A 24,804-nucleotide genomic window follows, 5' to 3' on the forward strand; every position below is an offset into this window, starting at 1 on the left:
GATCGGGTGGTCTCGCCTGTTGACTTGATTGACAGCGTGTCAACGGGCCCCGTTATCATTGCTTATACTATCAATCGCTGGTTTGTCTGGTCCAGACACGGTCAGTAACAGGCAGCCTTCATATAGCTGGTATATTGAGTGCGGCGCTAAACAACACCCACAACGTGTCATTGTAAATCACTCTGTAACCATAGTGACGTAGATCTTCAGCTCACGTTCAAGGGGGACATCATTCCCCGGTCGTATTGTTTGTACATTTTATCGACGTGACCACCAAGTGAACCTTTGCCATTTCAGTGTACCTTCAAATGATCAATCTATTACTGCTATATTTTCAGAAATGTAAGCTTTACAAATTCATCTTTACGATGCGAAGGTATGTATTTACATTACTGTATTTTATATAGAGATTGTGTTATAAGACGGTTTAATAATAGTGTGACATTTAATGTTAGCACTAAGTTATAATTGTGACGTTTACTAACGATGCCAAACTTATAGTAAACGTAGTCAATTTTGGGACGGTAATTTAAATAAACTTAATGTACCAGAATACAGCAACTACAAACTTAGATGTGATAAATGTACGAAGGCGTCAATCAATTCACTGCTGTCTACTGTAAAAGTACTATACTCTCTTTTCTCCAGATGAGGTCACAGAAATTCAAAGACAAAATATCATGTACTACAATTACGGAAGTAAGTGAATTTAGTGCTGTTAGTGGCAGTACATTATTACCCTGCACTTAGTGTTGTTAGTGGCAGTACATTATTACCGTGGACTTAGTGTTGTTAGTGGCAGCACATTATTACCGTGGACTTAGTGTTGTTATTGGCAGTACCTTATTACCGTGGATTTAGTGTTGTGAGTGGCAGCACATTATTACCGTGGACTCAGTGTTGTTAGTGACAGTACATTATTACCCTGGACTTAGTGTTGTTAGTGGCAGTACATTATTACCGTGGATTTAGTGTAGTTAGTGGCAGTACATTATTACCGTGGACTTAGTGTTGTGATTGGAAGTACATTATTACCGTGGACTTAGTGTTGTTAGTGGCAGTACATTATTACCGTGGACTTAGTGTTGTTAGTGGCAGTACATTATTACCGTGGATTTAGTGTTGTTAATGGCAGTACATTATTACCGTGTACTTAGTGCTGTTAGTGGCAGTACATTATTACCGTGGATTTAGTGTTGTTAGTGCCAGTACATTATTACCGTGGATTTAGTGTTGTTAGTGGCAGTACATTATTACCGTGGACTAAGTGTTGTGATTGGCAGTACATTATTACCGTGGACTTAGTGTTGTTAGTGGCAGTACATTATTACCGTGGACTTAGTGTTGTGATTGGCACTACATTATTACCGTGTACTTAGTGCTGTTAGTGGCAGTACATTATTACCCTGCACTTAGTGTTGTTAGTGGCAGTACATTATTACCTTGCACTTCGTGTTGTTAGTGGCAGTACATTATTACCGTGGATTTAGTGTTGTTAGTGGCAGTACATTATTACCCTGGACTTAGTGTTGTGATTGGCAGTACATTATTACCGTGGACTTAGTGTTGTTAGTGGCAGTACATTATTACCCAGTGTAGTTCGTGGCAGTACATTATTACAGTGGAGTTAGTGTTGTTAGTTGGAGTACATTATTACCGTGGACTTAGTGTTGTTAATGGCAGTACATTATTACCGTGGACATAGTGCTGTTAGTGGCAGTACATTATTACCGTGGACTTAGTGTTGTTAGTGGCAGTACATTATTACCCAGTGTAGTTCGTGGCAGTACATTATTACAGTGGAGTTAGTGTTGTTAGTTGGAGTACATTATTACCGTGGACTTAGTGTTGTTAATGACAGTACATTATTACCGTGGACATAGTGCTGTTAGTGGCAGTACATTATTACCGTGGACTTAGTGTTGTTAGTGGCAGTACATTATTACCCAGTAAAGTTCGTGGCAGTACATTATTACAGTGGAGTTAGTGTTGTTAGTTGGAGTACATTATTACCGTGGACTTAGTGTTGTTAATGGCAGTACATTATTACCGTGGACATAGTGCTGTTAGTGGCAGTACATTATTACCCTGCACTTAGTGTTATTAGTGGCAGTACATTATTACCGTGGACTTAGTGTTGTTAGTGGCAGTACATTATTACCCAGTGTAGTTCGTGGCAGTACATTATTACCCAGTGTAGTTCGTGGCAGTACATTATTACAGTGGAGTTAGTGTTGTTAGTTGGAGTACATTATTACCGTGGACTTAGTGTTGTTAATGGCAGTACATTATTACCGTGGACATAGTGCTGTTAGTGGCAGTACATTATTACCGTGGACTTAGTGTTGTTAGTGGCAGTACATTATTACCCAGTGTAGTTCGTGGCAGTACATTATTACAGTGGAGTTAGTGTTGTTAGTTGGAGTACATTATTACCGTGGACTTAGTGTTGTTAATGGCAGTACATTATTACCGTGGACATAGTGCTGTTAGTGGCAGTACATTATTACCGTGGACTTAGTGTTGTTAGTGGCAGTACATTATTACCCAGTAAAGTTCGTGGCAGTACATTATTACAGTGGAGTTAGTGTTGTTAGTTGGAGTACATTATTACCGTGGACTTAGTGTTGTTAATGGCAGTACATTATTACCGTGGGCATAGTGCTGTTAGTGGCAGTACATTATTACCCTGCACTTAGTGTTATTAGTGGCAGTACATTATTACCGTGGACTTAGTGTTGTTAGTGGCAGCACATTATTACCGTGGACTTAGTGTTGTTATTGGCAGTACCTTATTACCGTGGATTTAGTGTTGTTAGTGGCAGCACATTATTACCGTGGACTCCGTGTTGTTAGTGACAGTACATTATTACCGTGGACTTAGTGTTGTTAGTGGCAGTACATTATTACCCAGTGTAGTTCGTGGCAGTACATTATTACCGTGGAGTTAGTGTTGTTAGTTGGAGTACATTATTACCGTGGACTTAGTGTTGTTAATGGCAGTACATTATTACCGTGGACATAGTGCTGTTAGTGGCAGTACATTATTACCGTGGACTTAGTGTTGTTAGTGGCAGTACATTATTACCCAGTGTAGTTCGTGGCAGTACATTATTACAGTGGAGTTAGTGTTGTTAGTTGGAGTACATTATTACCGTGGACTTAGTGTTGTTAATGACAGTACATTATTACCGTGGACATAGTGCTGTTAGTGGCAGTACATTATTACCGTGGACTTAGTGTTGTTAGTGGCAGTACATTATTACCCAGTAAAGTTCGTGGCAGTACATTATTACAGTGGAGTTAGTGTTGTTAGTTGGAGTACATTATTACCGTGGACTTAGTGTTGTTAATGGCAGTACATTATTACCGTGGACATAGTGCTGTTAGTGGCAGTACATTATTACCCTGCACTTAGTGTTATTAGTGGCAGTACATTATTACCGTGGACTTAGTGTTGTTAGTGGCAGTACATTATTACCCAGTGTAGTTCGTGGCAGTACATTATTACCCAGTGTAGTTCGTGGCAGTACATTATTACAGTGGAGTTAGTGTTGTTAGTTGGAGTACATTATTACCGTGGACTTAGTGTTGTTAATGGCAGTACATTATTACCGTGGACATAGTGCTGTTAGTGGCAGTACATTATTACCGTGGACTTAGTGTTGTTAGTGGCAGTACATTATTACCCAGTGTAGTTCGTGGCAGTACATTATTACAGTGGAGTTAGTGTTGTTAGTTGGAGTACATTATTACCGTGGACTTAGTGTTGTTAATGGCAGTACATTATTACCGTGGACATAGTGCTGTTAGTGGCAGTACATTATTACCGTGGACTTAGTGTTGTTAGTGGCAGTACATTATTACCCAGTAAAGTTCGTGGCAGTACATTATTACAGTGGAGTTAGTGTTGTTAGTTGGAGTACATTATTACCGTGGACTTAGTGTTGTTAATGGCAGTACATTATTACCGTGGGCATAGTGCTGTTAGTGGCAGTACATTATTACCCTGCACTTAGTGTTATTAGTGGCAGTACATTATTACCGTGGACTTAGTGTTGTTAGTGGCAGCACATTATTACCGTGGACTTAGTGTTGTTATTGGCAGTACCTTATTACCGTGGATTTAGTGTTGTTAGTGGCAGCACATTATTACCGTGGACTCCGTGTTGTTAGTGACAGTACATTATTACCGTGGACTTAGTGTTGTTAGTGGCAGTACATTATTACCCAGTGTAGTTCGTGGCAGTACATTATTACCGTGGAGTTAGTGTTGTTAGTTGGAGTACATTATTACCGTGGACTTAGTGTTGTTAATGGCAGTACATTATTACCCTGGACATAGTGCTGTTAGTGGCAGTACATTATTACCGTGGACTTAGTGTTGTTAGTGGCAGTACATTATTACCCAGTGTAGTTCGTGGCAGTACATTATTACAGTGGAGTTAGTGTTGTTAGTTGGAGTACATTATTACCGTGGACTTAGTGTTGTTAATGGCAGTACATTATTACCGTGGACATAGTGCTGTTAGTGGCAGTACATTGTTACCGTGGATTTAGTGTTGTTAGTGCCAGTACATTATTACCGTGGATTTAGTGTTGTTAGTGGCAGTACATTATTACCGTGGACTAAGTGTTGTGATTGGCAGTACATTATTACCGTGGACTTAGTGTTGTTAGTGGCAGTACATTATTACCGTGGACTTAGTGTTGTGATTGGCACTACATTATTACCGTGTACTTAGTGCTGTTAGTGGCAGTACATTATTACCCTGCACTTAGTGTTGTTAGTGGCAGTACATTATTACCTTGCACTTCGTGTTGTTAGTGGCAGTACATTATTACCCAGTGTAGTTCGTGGCAGTACATTATTACCGTGGAGTTAGTGTTGCTAATGGCAGTACATTATTACCCTGGACATAGTGCTGTTAGTGGCAGTACATTATTACCGTGGAGTTAGTGTTGCTAATGGCAGTACATTATTACCGTGGACATAGTGCTGTTAGTGGCAGTACATTATTACCTTGCACTTCGTGTTGTTAGTGGCAGTACATTATTACCGTGGATTTAGTGTTGTTAGTGGCAGTACATTATTACCCTGGACTTAGTGTTGTGATTGGCAGTACATTATTACCGTGGACTTAGTGTTGTTAGTGACAGTACATTATTACCCAGTGTAGTTCGTGGCAGTACATTATTACAGTGGAGTTAGTGTTGTTAGTTGGAGTACATTATTACCGTGGACTTAGTGTTGTTAATGGCAGTACATTATTACCGTGGACATAGTGCTGTTAGTGGCAGTACATTATTACCGTGGACATAGTGCTGTTAGTGGCAGTACATTATTACCGTGGACATAGTGCTGTTAGTGGCAGTACATTATTACCGTGTACTTAGTGTTGTTAGTTGGAGTACATTATTACCGTGGACTTAGTGTCGTTAGTTGGAGTAAATTATTACCGTGGACTTAGTGTTGTTAATGGCAGTACATTATTACCGTGGACTTAGTGTTGTTAGTGGCAGGACAGTATTACCGTGTACTTAGTGTTGTGATTGGCAGTACATTATTACCCTGGACTTAATGTGTACCGTATTGAACATGTTCAACATGTTTTAGAAGTGTACAGTATTTAACATGTTCCACGTGTTTTAGATGTGTGCATGACTTAAACTACTCTACATGTTTTAGATGTGTATAGTATTTCACATGTTCCACATGTTTTAGATGTGTACAGTATTTAACATGTTCTACATGTTTTAGATATGTATAGTATTTAACATGTTCCACATGTTTTAGATGTGTGCAAGACCTAGATTACTCTACATGTTTTAGATGTGTATAGTATTTAACATGTTCTACATGTTTTAGATGTGTACGGTATTTAACATGTTCTACATGTTTTAGATGTGTACAGTATTTAACATGTTCTACATGTTTTAGATAAGTACAGTATTTAACATGTTCTACATGTTTTAGATGTGTACAGTATTTAACATGTTCCACAAGTTTTAGATCTGTACAGTATTTATCATGTTCTACATGTTTAAGTTGTGTACAGTATTTAACATGTTCCACATGTTCTAGATGTGTACGGTATTTAACATGTTCTACATGTTTTTGATTTGTACAGTATTTAACATGTTCCACTTGTTTTAGATGTGTACAGTATTTCACATGTTCTACATGTTTTAGATATGTATAGTATTTAACATGTTCTACATGTTTTAGATGTGTACAGTATTTAACATGTTCCGATTGTTTTAGATGTGTACAGTATTTAACATGTTCCACATGTTTTAGATGTGTGCAGTATTTAACATGTTCTAGATGTTTTAGATGTATACAGTATTTAGTATGTTCCACATGTTTTATATGTGGGCAGTATTTTACATGTTCTACATGTTTTAGATGTGTACAGTATTTGGCATGTTCCACATGTTTAAGATGTGTGCAGTATTCAGCATGTTCTAGGTGTTTTAGATGTTTGCATGACTTAAATTACTGTTCCACATGTTTTAGATATGTATAGTATTTAACATGTTCTACATGTTTTAGATGTGTACGGTATATAACATGTTCTACATGTTTTAGATGTGTACAGTATTTAACATGTTCTACATGTTTTAAATGTGTATAGTATTTAACATGTTCTACATGTTTTAGATATGTATAGTATTTAACATGTTCTACATGTTTTAGATGTGTACAGTATTTAACATGTTCCACAAGTTTTAGATCAGTACAGAATTCATCATGTTCTACATGTTTAAGTTGTGTACAGTATTTAACATGTTCCACATGTTCTAGATGTGTACGGTATTTAACATGTTCTACATGTTTTAGATGTGTACAGTATTTAACATGTTGCACATGTTCTAGATGTGTGCAGTATTTAACATGTTCTACATGTTTTAGATATGTAAAGTATTTAACCTGTTCTACATGTTTTAGATCAGTACAGTATTTAACATGTTCCACATGTTTTAGACGTGTACAGTATTTAACATGTTCTACATGTTTTAGATATGTAAAGTATTTAACCTGTTCTACATGTTTTAGATGTCTACAGTATTTAACATGTTCCACATGTTTTAGATGTGTACAGTATTTAACATGTTCTACATGTTTTAGATATGTATATTATTTTACATGTTCTACATGTTTTAGATGTGTACAGTATTTAACATGTTCCACATGTTTTAGATATGTATAGTATCTAACATGTTCCACATGTTTTAGATGTGTACAATATGTATCATGTTCTAGATGTTTTAGATGTGTACCGTATTTAACATTTTCGACATGTTTTAGATATGTACAGTATTTAAATGTTCCACATGTTTTAGATCTGTACAGTATTTAACATGTTCTACATGTTTTCGATGTGTACAGTATTTAACATGTTCTACATATTTTTGATATGTATAGTATTTAACATGTTCTACATGTTTTAGATATGCATAGTATTTAACATGTTCTACATGTTTTAGATGTGCACAGTATTTAGCATGTTCCACATGTTTTAGATGTGCACAGTTATTAGGATGGTCTTCATGTTTAAGATGTGTATAATATTTTAAATCTTCTGGATGTTTTAGATGTGCACAGTATTTTACATGTTCTACATGTTTTAGATGTGTACAGTATTTAGCATGTTCCACATGTTTTAGATATGTATAGTATTTTACATGTTCTACATGTATTAGATGTGTATAGTATTTAACATGTTCTACATGTTTTAGATGTGTACAGTATTTAACATGTTCTACATATTTTAGATAATTATAGTATTTTATATGTTCTACATGTTTTATATGTGTACAGTATTTAACATGTTCTACATGTTTTAGATATGTATAGTATTTAACATGTTCTACGTGTTTTAGATGTGTATCGCATTTAACATGTTATGCATGTTTTAGATGGGTACGGTATTTAACATGTTCGATATGTTTTAGATATGTATAGTATTTAACATGTTCGACATGTTTATGATGAGTACAGTATTTAACATGTTCTACATGTTTTATATGTGTGCATGACTTAAATTCCTCTTCATGTTTTAGATGCGTACAGTATTTAACATGTTCCACATGTTTTCGATGTGTGCATGACTTAAATTACTCTACATGTTTTAGATGTGTACAGTATTTGATATGTTCCACATGTTTTAGATGTGTATGGTATTTAACATGTTCGACATGTTTTAGATGAGTACAGTATTTAACATGTTCTACATGTTTTAGGTGTGTACAGTATTTAACAGGTTCTACATGTTTTAGATGTGTGCAGTATTTAACATGTTCCACATGTTTTAGATGTGTGCAGTATTTAACATGTTCTACATGTTTTAGATGTGTACCGTATGTAACATGGTCCACATGTTTTAGATGTGTGGATGATTTAAATTACCCTACATGTTTTAGATGTGTGCAGTATTTAACATGTTCCACATGTTTTAAATTTGTGCAGTATTTAACATTTTCTACATGTTTTAGATATCTGCATTGTTTAAATTATTATACGTGTTTTAGATGTATGTCAGTGTTTAAAATATTCTTTATGTCTTAGATGTGTATTTAGATGCTGCGATAATACTGTCTGGTACTGTTTTCCAACTCTCTGGGGAATGCTGAAATGCTGTTGCTGTGATCTTGCACCACGCTGATAATCCTGTTTGAAAAAAATGTGAAAGTCTTATATTTGTGTATTCACGAGGCCACAAGCGTATACTAGATGCCACAGCTGGACAAACAAGGAGGAAGTGGTTCTCATATTCGACTGCAATTAGATTGCACAGTTGGCAATTTTTCAGTTCTCATATAACATATATATTTCTTCCTTTTTCAATAAATAAGTCACGCGAGGAACATCGAAAACGTGCTACATCTATCCTAAATTTCCTCTTTATATTTACCCCAACCAAGTAGAGTTTTGTACACAACTTAAAAAATATAAATTTTCACTGTAAGTACATTTACTTGATGCAGATTTTATTTCTGACCACTTTGTTTTTATACATCGTTAATATTTGTGTAAATGTTTTTATTCAACATGGACATCTATATTCCGATAGGACAGCATATCTATTAAACTTAACCAGTATTTAATATCTTTAATATATTTTGCAATATATAAAGGATATCTACCTAATTCGCCATATATCATGATGCTAGGTGTATTTGTTTTCAAACAAAGAAATGTCTTATATGCAAATAAGTGTACTTTTTCTATGTGTCCAAAATTATTAATCCCCAGATTTCTGCCCCATATAGAAGTAATGGATTTATCTTAACATCAAATATTCTAAAGAAAGAAGTATGGTTTATATCTCCAAGAATACTGATAGTTTTTCTTGTCAATACCATTTGTGCTTGAATTTCTGCATATTTAACATGTGATGCCAAAGATAGGTGATGAGTACAATACACTCCGGGATAAGTGTAGGAAGTTCTCGTCTGTAAAGTACAGCCTTTATAGAACCATACTTCATGTTTTGATAATTCTCTCCGTTCCTAAACACCATTACCTTCGTTTTGTCTATATTAACCGTTAATTTCCACTGTTCACAATAATTGTCTAGTTATCTAATCTGTTTCTGCAGTCCACCAACAGTACTTGAAGTCAACACAATATCATCTGTAAATATTCATAAACTATATCCGGGGGTTATTGTAACCATTTGTGCAGTTATTGTCTAATTTGCTAATTCATTTATAAAGAAAGAAAATAAAACTTGCATATCTAAGGTATGACAAGACTGTCAAACCCATGTAATACCACTGCGATGTAGCAATACATCTGTATGACCCCTGACAGAATGTTGTAACACGGTTGTAATTTTGTTGTAATACCGATGTTTTGTTGCTGTGCTGCTACTGTGGTGCTATTGTGATAGTGGACATTGTTGTGATGCTGTTGTTATATTGTTGTGATGCTAATGCGATTATGCTGTGATGCTGTTGTTATACTCTTTTGACGCTGTTGTAAAAGTGTTGTGGTGCTGTTTTGATACGTTTGTGATAGTGTTGTAATGCTGTTGTAATACTGCTATGATAATGCTATAATACTGTTATGATGTCGTCGTGATAGATGCAGTAGTGGTGTTGTAATACTTGTGTAATAATGTTGTGATGCTGTTGTGAGACTGTCGTGTCTAGCCTAGTGGTAAAAGCGTTCGCTCGTCATGTCGTAAAACCCGGGTTCGATTCCCCACATGGGTACAATGTGTGAATTACTACGCCCCGCCGTGACATTGCTGGAATATTGCTAAATGCGGCGTAAAACCATACTCACTCACTCACTGTTGTGTCTCAAACACTGCTATGGAGTTATTTCACTGCTGTCATACTTCAGATCAAGACCTAAAGTTGAATGTACAAACCATGGCAGGTGGACACTGTATGTTTCAGCCTTTGGGGTCTGTGCAGCGCTGTTCCTGGTGATGTTGGTTTATTTTCCAAACGTGCCGCCCAAGCCGCCACGTGCGTCGGCAGCTACACCGAGACTCGACTACAGAAAGGGGCTCAGGATTCTTGTCACGTAAGATATCATGACCCAGCATTATTTATATCTAAATAAAATATTCGCTATAGAGTTGGGTTTAACCTCTACATTTCACATATATAGTATAGAAATGGAGACACATACAGTTATTTGCCATGTTAGAAAATAAACTGTTTCGTTTCCAGAAATAGGAGATTTTGGCAGATTGCTGTAGCCTATGGAGTATCGACGGGTACCCGCAATGCCTGGTCATCTATGCTCGATGTCAACTTGAAAGCACATGGAATATCACAGGTATTTATGTCTGCTGTTCTATGCTCAATGTCAACTTGAAAGTACGTGGAATATCACAGATATTTGTGTCCAGTGTTCCATGCTTGATGTCAACTTGAAAGCACGTGGAATATCACAGGTATTTGTGTCTGGTCAGCCAAGCTGATGTCAACTTGAAAGCACGTGGAATATCACAGGTATTTGTTGCTGGTCAGCTCAGCTCGATGTCAACTTGAAAGCACGTGGAATATCACAGGTATTTGTGTCTGGTCAACCAAGCCGATGTCAACTTGAAAGCACATGGAATATCACAGGTATTTGTGTCTGGTCAGCCAAGCTGATGTCAACTTAAAAGCACTTGGAATATCAGAGGTATTTGTGTCTGCTGTTCTTTGCTCAATGTCAACTTGAAAGCGCTTCAAATATCACAGGTATTTGTGTTTGGTGTTCTATGCTTGATGTCAACTTGAAAGCACATGGAATAGCACAGGTATTTGTGTCTGGTCAGCTAAGCTTATGTCAACTTGAAAGTACGTGGAATATCACACGTATTTGTGTTTGGTGTTCTATGCTTGATGTCAACTTGAAAGCACGTGGAATATCACAGGTATTTGTGTTTGATGTTCTATGCTTGATGTCAACTTGAAGGCACATGGAATATCACAGTTATTTGTTGCTGGTCAGCTCAGCTCGATGACAACTTGAAAGCAAATGGAATATCACAGGTATTTGTGTTTGTTGTTCTATGATTGATGTCAACTTGAAAGCACTTCAAATGTCACAGGTATTTGTTGTCTGGTGTTCAATGCTTGATGTCAACTTGAAGGCACATGGAATAGCACAGGTATTTGTGTCTGGTTAGCTCAGCTCGATGTCAACTTGAAAGCACTTCAAATATCACAGGTATTTATGTTTGGTGTTCTATGCTTGATGTCAACTTGAAGGCACGTGGAATATCACAAGTATTTGTGTCTGGTGTTCTTATGCTTGATGTCAACTTGAAAGCGAGCGGAATATCACAGGTATTTGTGTCTGGTCAGCTAAGCTTATGACAATTTGAAAGCACGTGGAATATCACAGGTATTTGTGTCTGGTCAGCCAAGCTGTTGTCAACTTGAAAGCACTTGGAATATCACAGGTATTTGTGTCTGGTCAGCCAAGCTGATGTCAACTTGAAGGCACATGGAATATCACATGTATTTGTGTCTGGTCAGCCAAGCTGATGTCAACTTGAAGGCACATGGAATGGCTAAGGTATTTGTGTCTGGTCAGGTAAGCTTATGTCAACTTGAAGGCACTTCCTAGGTTTGGGCGTCTGATCAGTAATACTAACTGTCTTTTTAGAGTAACGCATGGATTGCTACAGGCATAGATTTTTAGGCATTGTATGTGTTTCATGGATTTGTTGTGTTTCCTATATGTCTTGTTTCCTGTATGCCATTGTGGTTCCTGTATGTCTTTTTTATGTATGTCAGGAAGACGCTAGCTATCTGGGAGTGTACGCCACTGCAGGAGCCATTGTAGTGTCAGTGACCGTAGCCAGGTAGGTCTGGAAGTCTTTAAATGGCATTTAGAAGTGATACACAAGACCTTTTTAGTAAGTGGAACACAACGTATCAGAGTATTCACTTACTCCTTCATGAGGTGTATACACTTACATACATTCCCTTCCTTACTTCGCTTCAGTTACAATATTCGTTTTCCATAGATACGTGTATGTTCCTTCACCCATGTGTCTTGATCTACGTGTTTATGGCATCACAGTGTCTTCAACCATATACGTACACACATCCTTGTACATTCCCGCCATACTGTGCCACCATCCCAGAGCAGATGCATGCACATACAAGGACTCACAGTTATGGTATGGTGGTACCAGGGGACCCGACTACGTTAAGACCCGTCACAAGACATTCCTGTGTGTGCAGTACGGCCTGGGCATTGTGTCCCGTCTATGGCTGGTGCTTCTGATAGTGGGGACACTGCCCCAGTCAACAGGTACGATGCTCTGCTGAATACACTAGGGCTAGACATGATGGCGGGCTAATAGCATTCATTTTAGAACGCCCATTTATGTGCTTAGATGTCCATCTATGTATTTATATTTCTGTCTATATATTTAGATGGATGTTTCTAGATGTGTTTTATTTTTGTGTCTGTACGTGTTTAGGTGTATGCACGTGTTTAAATATATATATTTATATATGAATGTGTTTAGATGTATGTATGTATTTTGGGCGGTTACAGCATTCGCTCGTCACGCCGAAGACTCGGGTTCGATAACCCACATGGGTTCAATGTGTGAAGCCCATGTCTGGCGTCCCCCGCACTGATAATATGTTGCTAATAACGGCGCAAACCATACTCACTCACTCTATGGTTCTTTCGATCTCTATATGAATCTAGATGTCTGTGTAGTTGTTAAAATCTCTATTTGTTTAAATGTGTCTGTATGTGTCAATGTGTGTGTTGTCTCGTACATGAATGTCTTAGTGTCCACTTTGTGATGAAATATCAACATAAGCGTTAATGCATGCATGTATGTTGTGGTAGCCATCAATGTGTCACAGTAGGTATTAGTGACTGCGTGTAACACATACATGTGTTGTTCAGCTGCGTGTGTGTGTGTGTGTGTGTGTGTGTGTGTGTGTGTGTGTGTGTGTGTGTGTGTGTGTGTGTGTGTGTGTGTGTGTGTGTGTGTGTGTGTGTGTGTGTGTGTGTGTGTGTGTGTGAGTGTGTGTGTGAGTGTGTGTGTGTCAATGTACTTATGTCTGTGTAGTTAATGTCATGCTTATTGTAAGTGAGTGAGTGAGAATGGTTTTACGCCGCTTTAAGCAATATTCCAGCAATATCACCGCGGGGGACACCGGGACATGGGCTTTTGTACCCGTGTGGGGAATCGAACCCGGGTCTCCGGCGTGACGAGCCAACGCTTTAACCGCTAGGCAACCCCGCCGCCCCTTATTATCATCTCTGATGTAGGAGAAATGTACGTGTTAACATACATCCGAGTGTCGATGAGGTAATGTAAGTGTTAGTGTAAGTGTAAGTAAAGTGTCTGTGTCTGTGTTTCAGTCTCCATGTATGTGTCCTATGGGCTTGTGGACTTATCGAACGCTGGCGTCGGACCGCTTTTCTACGAGACGGTTTGTGAAACATCCTACCCTGTGGCTGAGGGAATTACGAATCTGTGCCTGACCACGCAAAATAATAAAGCAGCGCTCATCTTCCTTGGAATTTTGTCAGTGCCCGGCATAGGTGAGATACTCGTTTTGTCAGTGCCCGGTATAGATGAAACATCCGTTATATCAGTGTCAGGCATAGATGAGACACTCGTTATGCTGGTGTCCGGTAAAGATGAGACACTCGTTAAATCAGTGACCGGTATAGATGAGATACTCGTTATGTTAGTGTCCTGTTTAGAGTAGATATTTGTTAGGTCAGTGCATTGTACAGTCTGATCTATCGTGGAGGAACACACAAACCTTCAGTGGCAATACTATGTCCAACTTTATACAGTGTTGACATTTAGAGCTGCCAATAACATAGACATGGATCTCACGTCTCTGTCACTAACACGCCCTCTGTCTGTCACTAACTCGCACTGTGTCTGTCACTAACTCGCCCTGTGTCTGTCACTAACTCGCACTGTGTCTGTCACTAACACGCCCTGTGCCTGTCACTAACTCGCCCTGTGTCTGTCACTAACTCGCCCTGTGTCTGTCACTAGCTCGCCCTGTGTCTGTCATTAACTCGCCCTGTGTCTGTCACTAACTCGCCCTGTGTCTGTCACTAACTCGCACTGTGTCTGTCACTAACACGCCCTGTGTCTGTCATTAACTCGCACTGTGTCTGTCACTAACTCGCCCTGTGTCTGTCATTAACTCGCACTGTGTCTGTCACTAACTCGCCCTGTGTCTGTCAATAACTCCCCCTGTGTCTGTCACTAGCTCGCCCTGTGTCTGTCACTAACACGCCCTGTGTCTGTCATTAACTCGCCGTGTGTCTGTCACCTACTCGCTTTGTGTCTGTCACTAACTCGCCCTGTGCCTGTCTATAACACGCCCTGTGTCTGTCACTAACTCGCCCTGTGTCTGTCACTAACTCGCACTGTGTCTGTCACTAACTCGCCCTGTGTCTGTCACTAACTCGCCCTGTGTCTGTCACTAACTCGCACTGTGTCTGTCACTATCACGCCCTGTGTCTGTCACTAACTCGCACTGTGTCTGTCACTAACTCGCCCTGTGTCTGTCATTAACTCGCACTGTGCCTGTCACTAACTCGCCCTGTGTCTGCCACTAACTCCCCGTGTGTCTGTCACTAGCTCGCCCTGTGTCTGTCACTAACACGCCCTGTGTCTGTCATTAACTCGCCGTGTGTCTGTCACCTGCTCGCTTTGTGTCTGTCACTAACTCGCCCTGTGCCTGTCTATAACACGCCCTGTGTCTGTCACTAACTCGCCCTGTGTCTGTCACTAACTCGCACTGTGTCTGTCACTAACTCGCACTGTGTCTGTCATTAACTCGCCCTGTGTCTATCACTAACTCGCCCTCTGTCTGTCACTAACTCGCCCTGTGCCTGTCACTAACTCGCCCTGTGTCTGTCACTTACACGCCCTGTGTCTGTCACTAACACGCACTGTGTCTGTCACTAACTCGCCCTGTGTCTGTCACTAACTCGCCCCGTGTCTGTCACTAACTCGCCCTGTGTCTGTCACTAACTCGCACTGTGTCTGTCATTAACTCGCACTGTGTCTGTCACTAACTCGCCCTGTGTCTGTCACTAACACGCCCTGTGTCTGTCATTAACTCGCACTGTGTCTGTCACTAACTCGCCCTGTGTCTGTCACTAACTCGCCCTGTGTCTGTCACTAACACTCCCTGTGTCTGTCATTAACTCGCACTGTGTCTGTCACTAACTCGCCCTGTGTCTGTCACTAACTCGCCCTGTGTCTGTCACTAACTCGCACTGTGTCTGTCATTAACTAGCACTGTGTCTGTCACTAACTCGCCCTGTGTCTGTCACTAACACGCCCTGTGTCTGTCACTAACTCGCACTGTGTCTGTTATTAACTCGGACTGTGTCTGTCACTAACTCGCACTGTGTCTGTCACTAACTCGCCCTGTGTCTGTAACTAACACGCCCTGTGTCTGTCATTAACTCGCACTGTGTCTGTCACTAACTCGCCCTGTGTCTGTCACTAACTCGCCCTGTGTCTGTCACTAACTCGCCCTGTGTCTGTCATTAACTCGCACTGTGTCTGTCACTAACTCGCCCTGTGTCTGTCACTAACTCGCTTTGTGTCTGTCACTAACTCGCCCTGTGTATGTCACTAACTCGCTTTGTGTCTGTCACTAACTCGCCCTGTCTCTGTCACTAACTCGCCCTGTGTCTGTCATAAACTCGCACTGTGTCTGTCACTAACTCGCCCTGTGTCTGTCACTAACTCGCTTTGTGTCTGTCACTAACACGCCCTGTGTCTGTCATTAACTCGCACTGTGTCTGTCATTAACTCGCCCTGTGTCTGTCACTAACTCGCTTTGTGTCTGTTACTAACTCGCTTTGTGTCTGTCACTAACTCGCCCTGTCTCTGTCACTAACCCGCCCTGTGTCTGTCATTAACTCGCACTGTGTCTGTCACTAACTCGCCCTGTGTCTGTCACTAACTCGCCCTGTGTCTGTCATTAACTCGCACTGTGTCTGTCACTAACTCGCCCTGTGTCTATCACTAACTCGCCCTGTGTCTCTCACTAACACTCCCTGTGTCTGTCATTAACTCGCACTGTGTCTGTCACTAACTCGCTTTGTGTCTATCACTAACTCGCCCTGTGTCTGTCACTAACTCCCCCTGTGTCTGTCACTAACTCGCCCTGTGTCTGTCACTAACTCGCACTGTGTCTGTCATTAACTCGCACTGTGTCTGTCACTAACTCGCCCTGTGTCTGTCACTAACTCGCTTTGTGTCTGTCACTAACTCGCCCTGTGTATGTCACTAACTCGCTTTGTGTCTGTCACTAACTCGCCCTGTCTCTGTCACTAACTCGCCCTGTGTCTGTCATTAACTCGCACTGTGTCTGTCACTAACTCGCCCTGTGTCTGTCACTAACTCGCTTTGTGTCTGTCACTAACACGCCCTGTGTCTGTCATTAACTCGCACTGTGTCTGTCATTAACTCGCCCTGTGTCTGTCACTAACTCGCTTTGTGTCTGTCACTAACTCGCTTTGTGTCTGTCACTAACTCGCCCTGTGTCTGTCACTAACCCGCCCTGTGTCTGTCATTAACTCGCACTGTGTCTGTCACTAACTCGCCCTGTGTCTGTCACTAACTCGCCCTGTGTCTGTCATTAACTCGCACTGTGTCTGTCACTAACTCGCCCTGTGTCTGTCACTAACTCGCCCTGTGTCTCTCACTAACACTCCCTGTGTCTGTCATTAACTCGCACTGTGTCTGTCACTAACTCGCTTTGTGTCTGTCACTAACTCGCCCTGTGTCTGTCACTAACTCCCCCTGTGTCTGTCACTAACTCGCCCTGTGTCTGTCACTAACTCGCACTGTGTCTGTCATTAACTCGCACTGTGTCTGTCACTAACTCGCCCTGTGTCTGTCACTAACTCGCTTTGTGTCTGTCACTAACTCGCCCTGTGTATGTCACTAACTCGCTTTGTGTCTGTCACTAACTCGCCCTGTCTCTGTCACTAACTCGCCCTGTGTCTGTCATTAACTCGCACTGTGTCTGTCACTAACTCGCCCTGTGTCTGTCACTAACTCGCTTTGTGTCTGTCACTAACACGCCCTGTGTCTGTCATTAACTCGCACTGTGTCTGTCATTAACTCGCCCTGTGTCTGTCACTAACTCGCTTTGTGTCTGTCACTAACACGCCCTGTGTCTGTCACTAACTCGCCCTGTGTCTGTCACTAACTCGCCCTGTGTCTGTCACTAACTCGCTTTGTGTCTGTCACTAACTCGCCCTGTGTCTGTCACTAACTCGCCCTGTGTCTGTCACTAACTCGCCCTGTGTCTGTCACTAACTCGCTTTGTGTCTGTCACTAACTCGCTTTGTGTCTGTCACTAACTCGCCCTGTGTCTGTCACTAACTCGCCCTGTGTCTGTCACTAACTTGCCCTGTGTCTGTCACTAACACGCCCTGTGTCTGTCACTAACACACCCTGTGTCTGTCACTAACTCGCACTGTGTCTGTCATTAACTCGCCCTGAGTCTGTCACTAACTCGCCCTGTTTCTGTCACTAACTCGCCCTGTTTCTGTCACTAACTCGCCCTGTGTCTGTCACTAACTCGCCCTGTGTCTGTCACTAACTCGCCCTGTGTCTGTCATTAACTCGCCCTGTGTCTGTCACTAACTAGCCCTGTTTCTGTCACTAACTCGCCCTGTGTCTGTCACTAACTCGCTTTGTGTCTGTCACTAACTCGCCCTGTGTCTGTCACTAACTCGCCCTGTGTCTGTCACTAACTCGCCCTGTGTCTGTCACTAACTCGCTTTGTGTCTGTCACTAACTCGCTTTGTGTCTGTCACTAACTTGCCCTGTGTCTGTCACTAACACGCCCTGTGTCTGTCACTAACACGCCCTGTGTCTGTCACTAACTCGCACTGTGTCTGTCATTAACTCGCCCTGAGTCTGTCACTAACTCGCCCTGTTTCTGTCACTAACTCGCCCTGTTTCTGTCACTAACTCGCCCTGTGTCTGTCACTAACTCGCCCTGTGTCTGTCACTAACTCGCACTGTGTCTGTCATTAACTCGCCCTGTGTCTGTCACTAACTAGCCCTGTTTCTGTCACTAACTCGCCCTGTGTCTGTCACTAACTCGCTTTGTGTCTGTCACTAACTCGCCCTGTGTCTGTCACTAACTCGCCCTGTGTCTGTCACTAACTCGCACTGTGTCTGTCATTAACTCGCCCTGTGTCTGTCACTAACTCGCACTGTGTCTGTCATTAACTCGCCCTGTGTCTGTCACTAACTCGCCCTGTTTCTGTCACTAACTCGCCCTGTTTCTGTCACTAACTCGCTTTGTGTCTGTCACTAACACGCCCTGTGTCTGTCATTAACTCGCTTTGTGTCTGTCACTAACACGCCCTGTGTCTGTCATTAACTCGCTTTGTGTCTGTCACTAACTCGCTTTGTGTCTGTCACTAACTCGCCCTGTTTCTGTCACTAACTCGCTTTGTGTCTGTCACTAACTCGCCCTGTTTCTGTCACTAACACGCACTGTGTCTGTCACTAACTCGCCCCGTGTCTGTCACTAACTCGCCCTGTGTCTGTCACTAACTCGCCCTGTGTCTGTCACTAACACGCCCTGTGTCTGTCACTAACACGCCCTGTGTCTGTCACTAACTCGCTTTGTGTCTGTCACTAACACGCCCTGTGTCTGTCACTAACACGCCCTGTGTCTGTCACTAACTCTCTTTGTGTCTGTCACTAACACGCCCTGTGTCTGTCATTAACTCGCCCTGTGTCTGTCACTAACTCGCCCTGTGTCTGTCACTAACTCGCCCTGTGTCTGTTACTAACTCGCCCTGTGTCTGTCACTAACTCGCCCTGTTTCTGTCACTAACTCGATTTGTGTCTGTCACTAACACGCCCTGTTTCTGTCACTAACTCGCTTTGTGTCTGTCACTAACTCGCCCTGTGTCTGTCACTAACTCGCTTTGTGTCTGTCACTAACTCGCCCTGTTTCTGTCACTAACTCGCTTTCTGTCTGTCACTAACACGCCCTGTGTCTGTCATTAACTCGCCCTGTGTCTGTCACTAACTCGCTTTGTGTCTGTCACTAACTCGCCCTGTTTCTGTCACTAACTCGCCCTGTGTTTGTCACTAACTCGCCCTGTGTCTGTCACTAACTCGCCCTGTGTCTGTCACTAACTCGCCCTGTCTCTGTCACTAACTCGCCCTGTGTCTGTCACTAACTCGCTTTGTGTCTGTCACTAACACGCCCTGTTTCTGTCACTAACTCGCTTTGTGTCTGTCACTAACTCGCCATGTTTCTGTCACTAACTCGCTTTGTGTCTGTCACTAACACGCCCTGTGTCTGTCATTAACTCGCCCTGTGTCTGTCACTAACTCGCTTTGTGTCTGTCACTAACTCGCCCTGTGTCTGTCACTAACTCGCCCTGTGTCTGTCACTAACTCGCCCTGTGTCTGTCACTAACTCGCCCTGTTTCTGTCACTAACTCGATTTGTGTCTGTCACTAAGACGCCCTGTTTCTGTCACTAATTCGCTTTGTGTCTGTCACTAACTCGCCCTGTTTCTGTCACTTACTCGCTTTGTGTCTGTCACTAACTCGCCCTGTTTCTGTCACTAACTCGCTTTGTGTCTGTCACTAACACGCCCTGTGTCTGTCATTAACTCGCCCTGTGTCTGTCACTAACTCGCTTTGTGTCTGTCACTAACTCGCCCTGTGTCTGTCACTAACTCGCCCTGTGTCTGTCACTAACTCGCCCTGTGTCTGTCACTAACTCGCCCTGTGTCTGTCACTAACTCGCCCTGTTTCTGTCACTAACTCGATTTGTGTCTGTCACTAACACGCCCTGTTTCTGTCACTAATTCGCTTTGTGTCTGTCACTAACTCGCCCTGTTTCTGTCACTAATTCGCTTTGTGTCTGTCACTAACTCGCCCTGTTTCTGTCACTAACTCGCTTTGTGTCTGTCACTAACACGCCCTGTGTCTGTCATTAACTCGCCCTGTGTCTGTCACTAACTCGCTTTGTGTCTGTCACTAACTCGCCCTGTGTCTGTCACTAACTCGCCCTGTTTCTGTCACTAACTCGCCCTGTTTCTGTCACTAACTCGCCCTGTGTCTGTCACTAACTCGCCCTGTGTCTGTCACTAACTCGCCCTGTGTCTGTCATTAACTCGCCCTGTGTCTGTCACTAACTAGCCCTGTTTCTGTCACTAACTCGCCCTGTGTCTGTCACTAACTCGCTTTGTGTCTGTCACTAACTCGCCCTGTGTCTGTCACTAACTCGCCCTGTGTCTGTCACTAACTCGCCCTGTGTCTGTCACTAACTCGCTTTGTGTCTGTCACTAACTCGCTTTGTGTCTGTCACTAACTTGCCCTGTGTCTGTCACTAACTCGCCCTGTGTCTGTCACTAACTCGCCCTGTTTCTGTCACTAACTCGATTTGTGTCTGTCACTAAGACGCCCTGTTTCTGTCACTAATTCGCTTTGTGTCTGTCACTAACTCGCCCTGTTTCTGTCACTAACTCGCTTTGTGTCTGTCACTAACTCGCCCTGTTTCTGTCACTAACTCGCTTTGTGTCTGTCACTAACACGCCCTGTGTCTGTCATTAACTCGCCCTGTGTCTGTCACTAACTCGCTTTGTGTCTGTCACTAACTCGCCCTGTGTCTGTCACTAACTCGCCCTGTGTCTGTCACTAACTCGCCCTGTGTCTGTCACTAACTCGCCCTGTTTCTGTCACTAACTCGATTTGTGTCTGTCACTAACACGCCCTGTTTCTGTCACTAATTCGCTTTGTGTCTGTCACTAACTCGCCCTGTTTCTGTCACTAACTCGCTTTGTGTCTGTCACTAACTCGCCCTGTTTCTGTCACTAACTCGCTTTGTGTCTGTCACTAACACGCCCTGTGTCTGTCATTAACTCGCCCTGTGTCTGTCACTAACTCGCTTTGTGTCTGTCACTAACTCGCCCTGTGTCTGTCACTAACTCGCCCTGTTTCTGTCACTAACTCGCCCTGTTTCTGTCACTAACTCGCCCTGTGTCTGTCACTAACTCGCCCTGTGTCTGTCACTAACTCGCCCTGTGTCTGTCATTAACTCGCCCTGTGTCTGTCACTAACTAGCCCTGTTTCTGTCACTAACTCGCCCTGTGTCTGTCACTAACTCGCTTTGTGTCTGTCACTAACTCGCCCTGTGTCTGTCACTAACTCGCCCTGTGTCTGTCACTAACTCGCCCTGTGTCTGTCACTAACTCGCTTTGTGTCTGTCACTAACTCGCTTTGTGTCTGTCACTAACTTGCCCTGTGTCTGTCACTAACACGCCCTGTGTCTGTCACTAACACGCCCTGTGTCTGTCACTAACTCGCACTGTGTCTGTCATTAACTCGCCCTGAGTCTGTCACTAACTCGCCCTGTTTCTGTCACTAACTCGCCCTGTTTCTGTCACTAACTCGCCCTGTGTCTGTCACTAACTCGCCCTGTGTCTGTCACTAACTCGCACTGTGTCTGTCATTAACTCGCCCTGTGTCTGTCACTAACTAGCCCTGTTTCTGTCACTAACTCGCCCTGTGTCTGTCACTAACTCGCTTTGTGTCTGTCACTAACTCGCCCTGTGTCTGTCACTAACTCGCCCTGTGTCTGTCACTAACTCGCACTGTGTCTGTCATTAACTCGCCCTGTGTCTGTCACTAACTCGCACTGTGTCTGTCATTAACTCGCCCTGTGTCTGTCACTAACTCGCCCTGTTTCTGTCACTAACTCGCCCTGTGTCTGTCACTAACTCGCTTTGTGTCTGTCACTAACACGCCCTGTGTCTGTCATTAACTCGCTTTGTGTCTGTCACTAACACGCCCTGTGTCTGTCATTAACTCGCTTTGTGTCTGTCACTAACTCGCTTTGTGTCTGTCACTAACTCGCCCTGTTTCTGTCACTAACTCGCTTTGTGTCTGTCACTAACTCGCCCTGTTTCTGTCACTAACACGCACTGTGTCTGTCACTAACTCGCCCCGTGTCTGTCACTAACTCGCCCTGTGTCTGTCACTAACTCGCCCTGTGTCTGTCACTAACACGCCCTGTGTCTGTCACTAACACGCCCTGTGTCTGTCACTAACTCGCTTTGTGTCTGTCACTAACACGCCCTGTGTCTGTCACTAACACGCCCTGTGTCTGTCACTAACTCGCTTTGTGTCTGTCACTAACACGCCCTGTGTCTGTCATTAACTCGCCCTGTGTCTGTCACTAACTCGCCCTGTGTCTGTCACTAACTCGCCCTGTGTCTGTTACTAACTCGCCCTGTGTCTATCACTAACTCGCCCTGTTTCTGTCACTAACTCGATTTGTGTCTGTCACTAACACGCCCTGTTTCTGTCACTAACTCGCTTTGTGTCTGTCACTAACTCGCCCTGTTTCTGTCACTAACTCGCTTTGTGTCTGTCACTAACTCGCCCTGTTTCTGTCACTAACTCGCTTTGTGTCTGTCACTAACACGCCCTGTGTCTGTCATTAACTCGCCCTGTGTCTGTCACTAACTCGCTTTGTGTCTGTCACTAACTCGCCCTGTGTCTGTCACTAACTCGCCCTGTGTCTGTCACTAACTCGCCCTGTGTCTGTCACTAACTCGCCCTGTGTCTGTCACTAACTCGCCCTGTGTCTGTCACTAACTCGCTTTGTGTCTGTCACTAACACGCCCTGTTTCTGTCACTAACTCGCTTTGTGTCTGTCACTAACTCGCCCTGTTTCTGTCACTAACTCGCTTTGTGTCTGTCACTAACACGCCCTGTGTCTGTCATTAACTCGCCCTGTGTCTGTCACTAACTCGCTTTGTGTCTGTCACTAACTCGCCCTGTGTCTGTCACTAACTCGCCCTGTGTCTGTCACTAACTCGCCCTGTGTCTGTCACTAACTCGCCCTGTTTCTGTCACTAACTCGATTTGTGTCTGTCACTAACACGCCCTGTTTCTGTCACTAATTCGCTTTGTGTCTGTCACTAACTCGCCCTGTTTCTGTCACTAACTCGCTTTGTGTCTGTCACTAACTCGCCCTGTTTCTGTCACTAACTCGCTTTGTGTCTGTCACTAACACGCCCTGTGTCTGTCATTAACTCGCCCTGTGTCTGTCACTAACTCGCTTTGTGTCTGTCACTAACTCGCCCTGTGTCTGTCACTAACTCGCCCTGTGTCTGTCACTAACTCGCCCTGTGTCTGTCACTAACTCGCCCTGTGTCTGTCACTAACTCGCTTTGTGTCTGTCACTAACACGCCCTGTTTCTGTCACTAACTCGCTTTGTGTCTGTCACTAACTCGCCCTGTTTCTGTCACTAACTCGCTTTTTGTCTGTCACTAACTCGCCCTGTTTCTGTCACTAACTCGCTTTGTGTCTGTCACTAACTCCCCCTGTGCCTCCTATCCAGGCACGGTGTGGATGAACTGGCTGCTCATCGCCACCTATGTGTTGGCTTTCAGCCTCCTTGTCACGATGCCGGCCGCTCACAGCAGGATCGACGTTGATCAGTAGACCCATGGAGCTGAAGCAGGAACACTGAAACGTCGATACAAGGCATGGAGTGGTTGTAGGCAAATAGTGTCACGTGGGCATCTGTCAGCCGGAAGTGGAAAGTTGTCTGTCTAATTCTCCGTGTCCTTCCAGTGTCGTCAAAGACCTAATTACCAAGGGACCAAAGTTTGATTTAAATTGATCCTGTGAAGGAGCATGAGATTTTCCTGGAAGACAACAATTAACTTTTTCTGAATACAGTCCTTGTAGGCACTTTTGATTTGTTCTCCCGGCTGATGACGTGTAAACCTGTGAGGAAGTGCCCAGAATATACTTAATACATATCCAATACTAGACAGTTTATACGCCGCCATGATGTAGCTGGAATATTGCTGAATGCGGATAAGCCAACACTCACTCATCAACTTATGATGTTGACCTTGACTTTAACCTTGATCTTGATCTTATATCTCAGTGGAAAATATCAAGGTCTTGTTACAACATTGAAGTGTTGTGTCACTGAACAAACATTCAGATTGATTCAATAAAAAAAAATAACTTTGGAGAGTTGCTATATCTTAACTATTCCACGTTTTCACAATTTTAACTTTTTCAGAGGGTTTTGCCATGGACACATTTTTTTAAGTTCTACCAGTTGCACACATCTATTCTTTTTGTAGAATAAACATTACTGATTCAAAAACACGTACAGTCGTTTCTTTTGCAATTTGTTCCAGGTTGGGTCACTTGTAGGTATAAATGGCTGGACTATCACTCAGGATTTCAGATGGATTCTAACTGTATGGGTGTCGAGCTGCGTGTGGCATATCCGTCATCA

General features: G+C 42.8%; 1 protein-coding gene across 2 annotated transcripts; it reads left to right on the top strand.

Moving 5' to 3' along the window:
* The first annotated feature begins 5 nt into the window (after positions 1-5).
* LOC124126853 (solute carrier family 49 member 4-like) lies at positions 6-24,623 on the top strand. 2 transcript variants are annotated; one of them, XM_046490400.2, is made up of 7 exons: positions 6-376; positions 649-699; positions 10,414-10,543; positions 10,693-10,801; positions 12,256-12,323; positions 13,856-14,038; positions 23,936-24,623. In XM_046490400.2, exons 2-6 carry the CDS (start codon positions 681-683, stop codon positions 13,932-13,934), a joined length of 405 nt encoding a protein of 134 aa, XP_046346356.1. In that variant the 5' UTR covers positions 6-376; positions 649-680; the 3' UTR covers positions 13,935-14,038; positions 23,936-24,623. The 2 variants fall into 2 exon arrangements, with proteins under 2 accessions (XP_046346356.1, XP_046346355.1); XM_046490399.2 differs by lacking the exons at positions 6-376; positions 649-699 and having other exon boundaries at positions 9,396-10,543.
* Positions 24,624-24,804: the final 181 nt, after the last annotated feature.

This window comes from Haliotis rufescens, unplaced genomic scaffold (genome assembly GCF_023055435.1).
Source record: "Haliotis rufescens isolate VD_foot unplaced genomic scaffold, xgHalRufe1.0.p SCAF_10, whole genome shotgun sequence".
Lineage (NCBI taxonomy): Eukaryota > Metazoa > Mollusca > Gastropoda > Lepetellida > Haliotidae > Haliotis > Haliotis rufescens.

Bases quoted from the DNA above. Each gene is read 5' to 3' on its own strand.
- LOC124126853 (XM_046490399.2), top strand. From the start codon at position 10,275: ATGCGGCGTAAAACCATACTCACTCACTCACTGTTGTGTCTCAAACAC. The intron at 10,544-10,692 runs GTAAGATATCAT...TTTCGTTTCCAG, and splicing joins GGGCTCAGGATTCTTGTCAC to AAATAGGAGATTTTGGCAGA. The intron at 12,324-13,855 runs GTAGGTCTGGAA...TCTGTGTTTCAG, and splicing joins GTGTCAGTGACCGTAGCCAG to TCTCCATGTATGTGTCCTAT.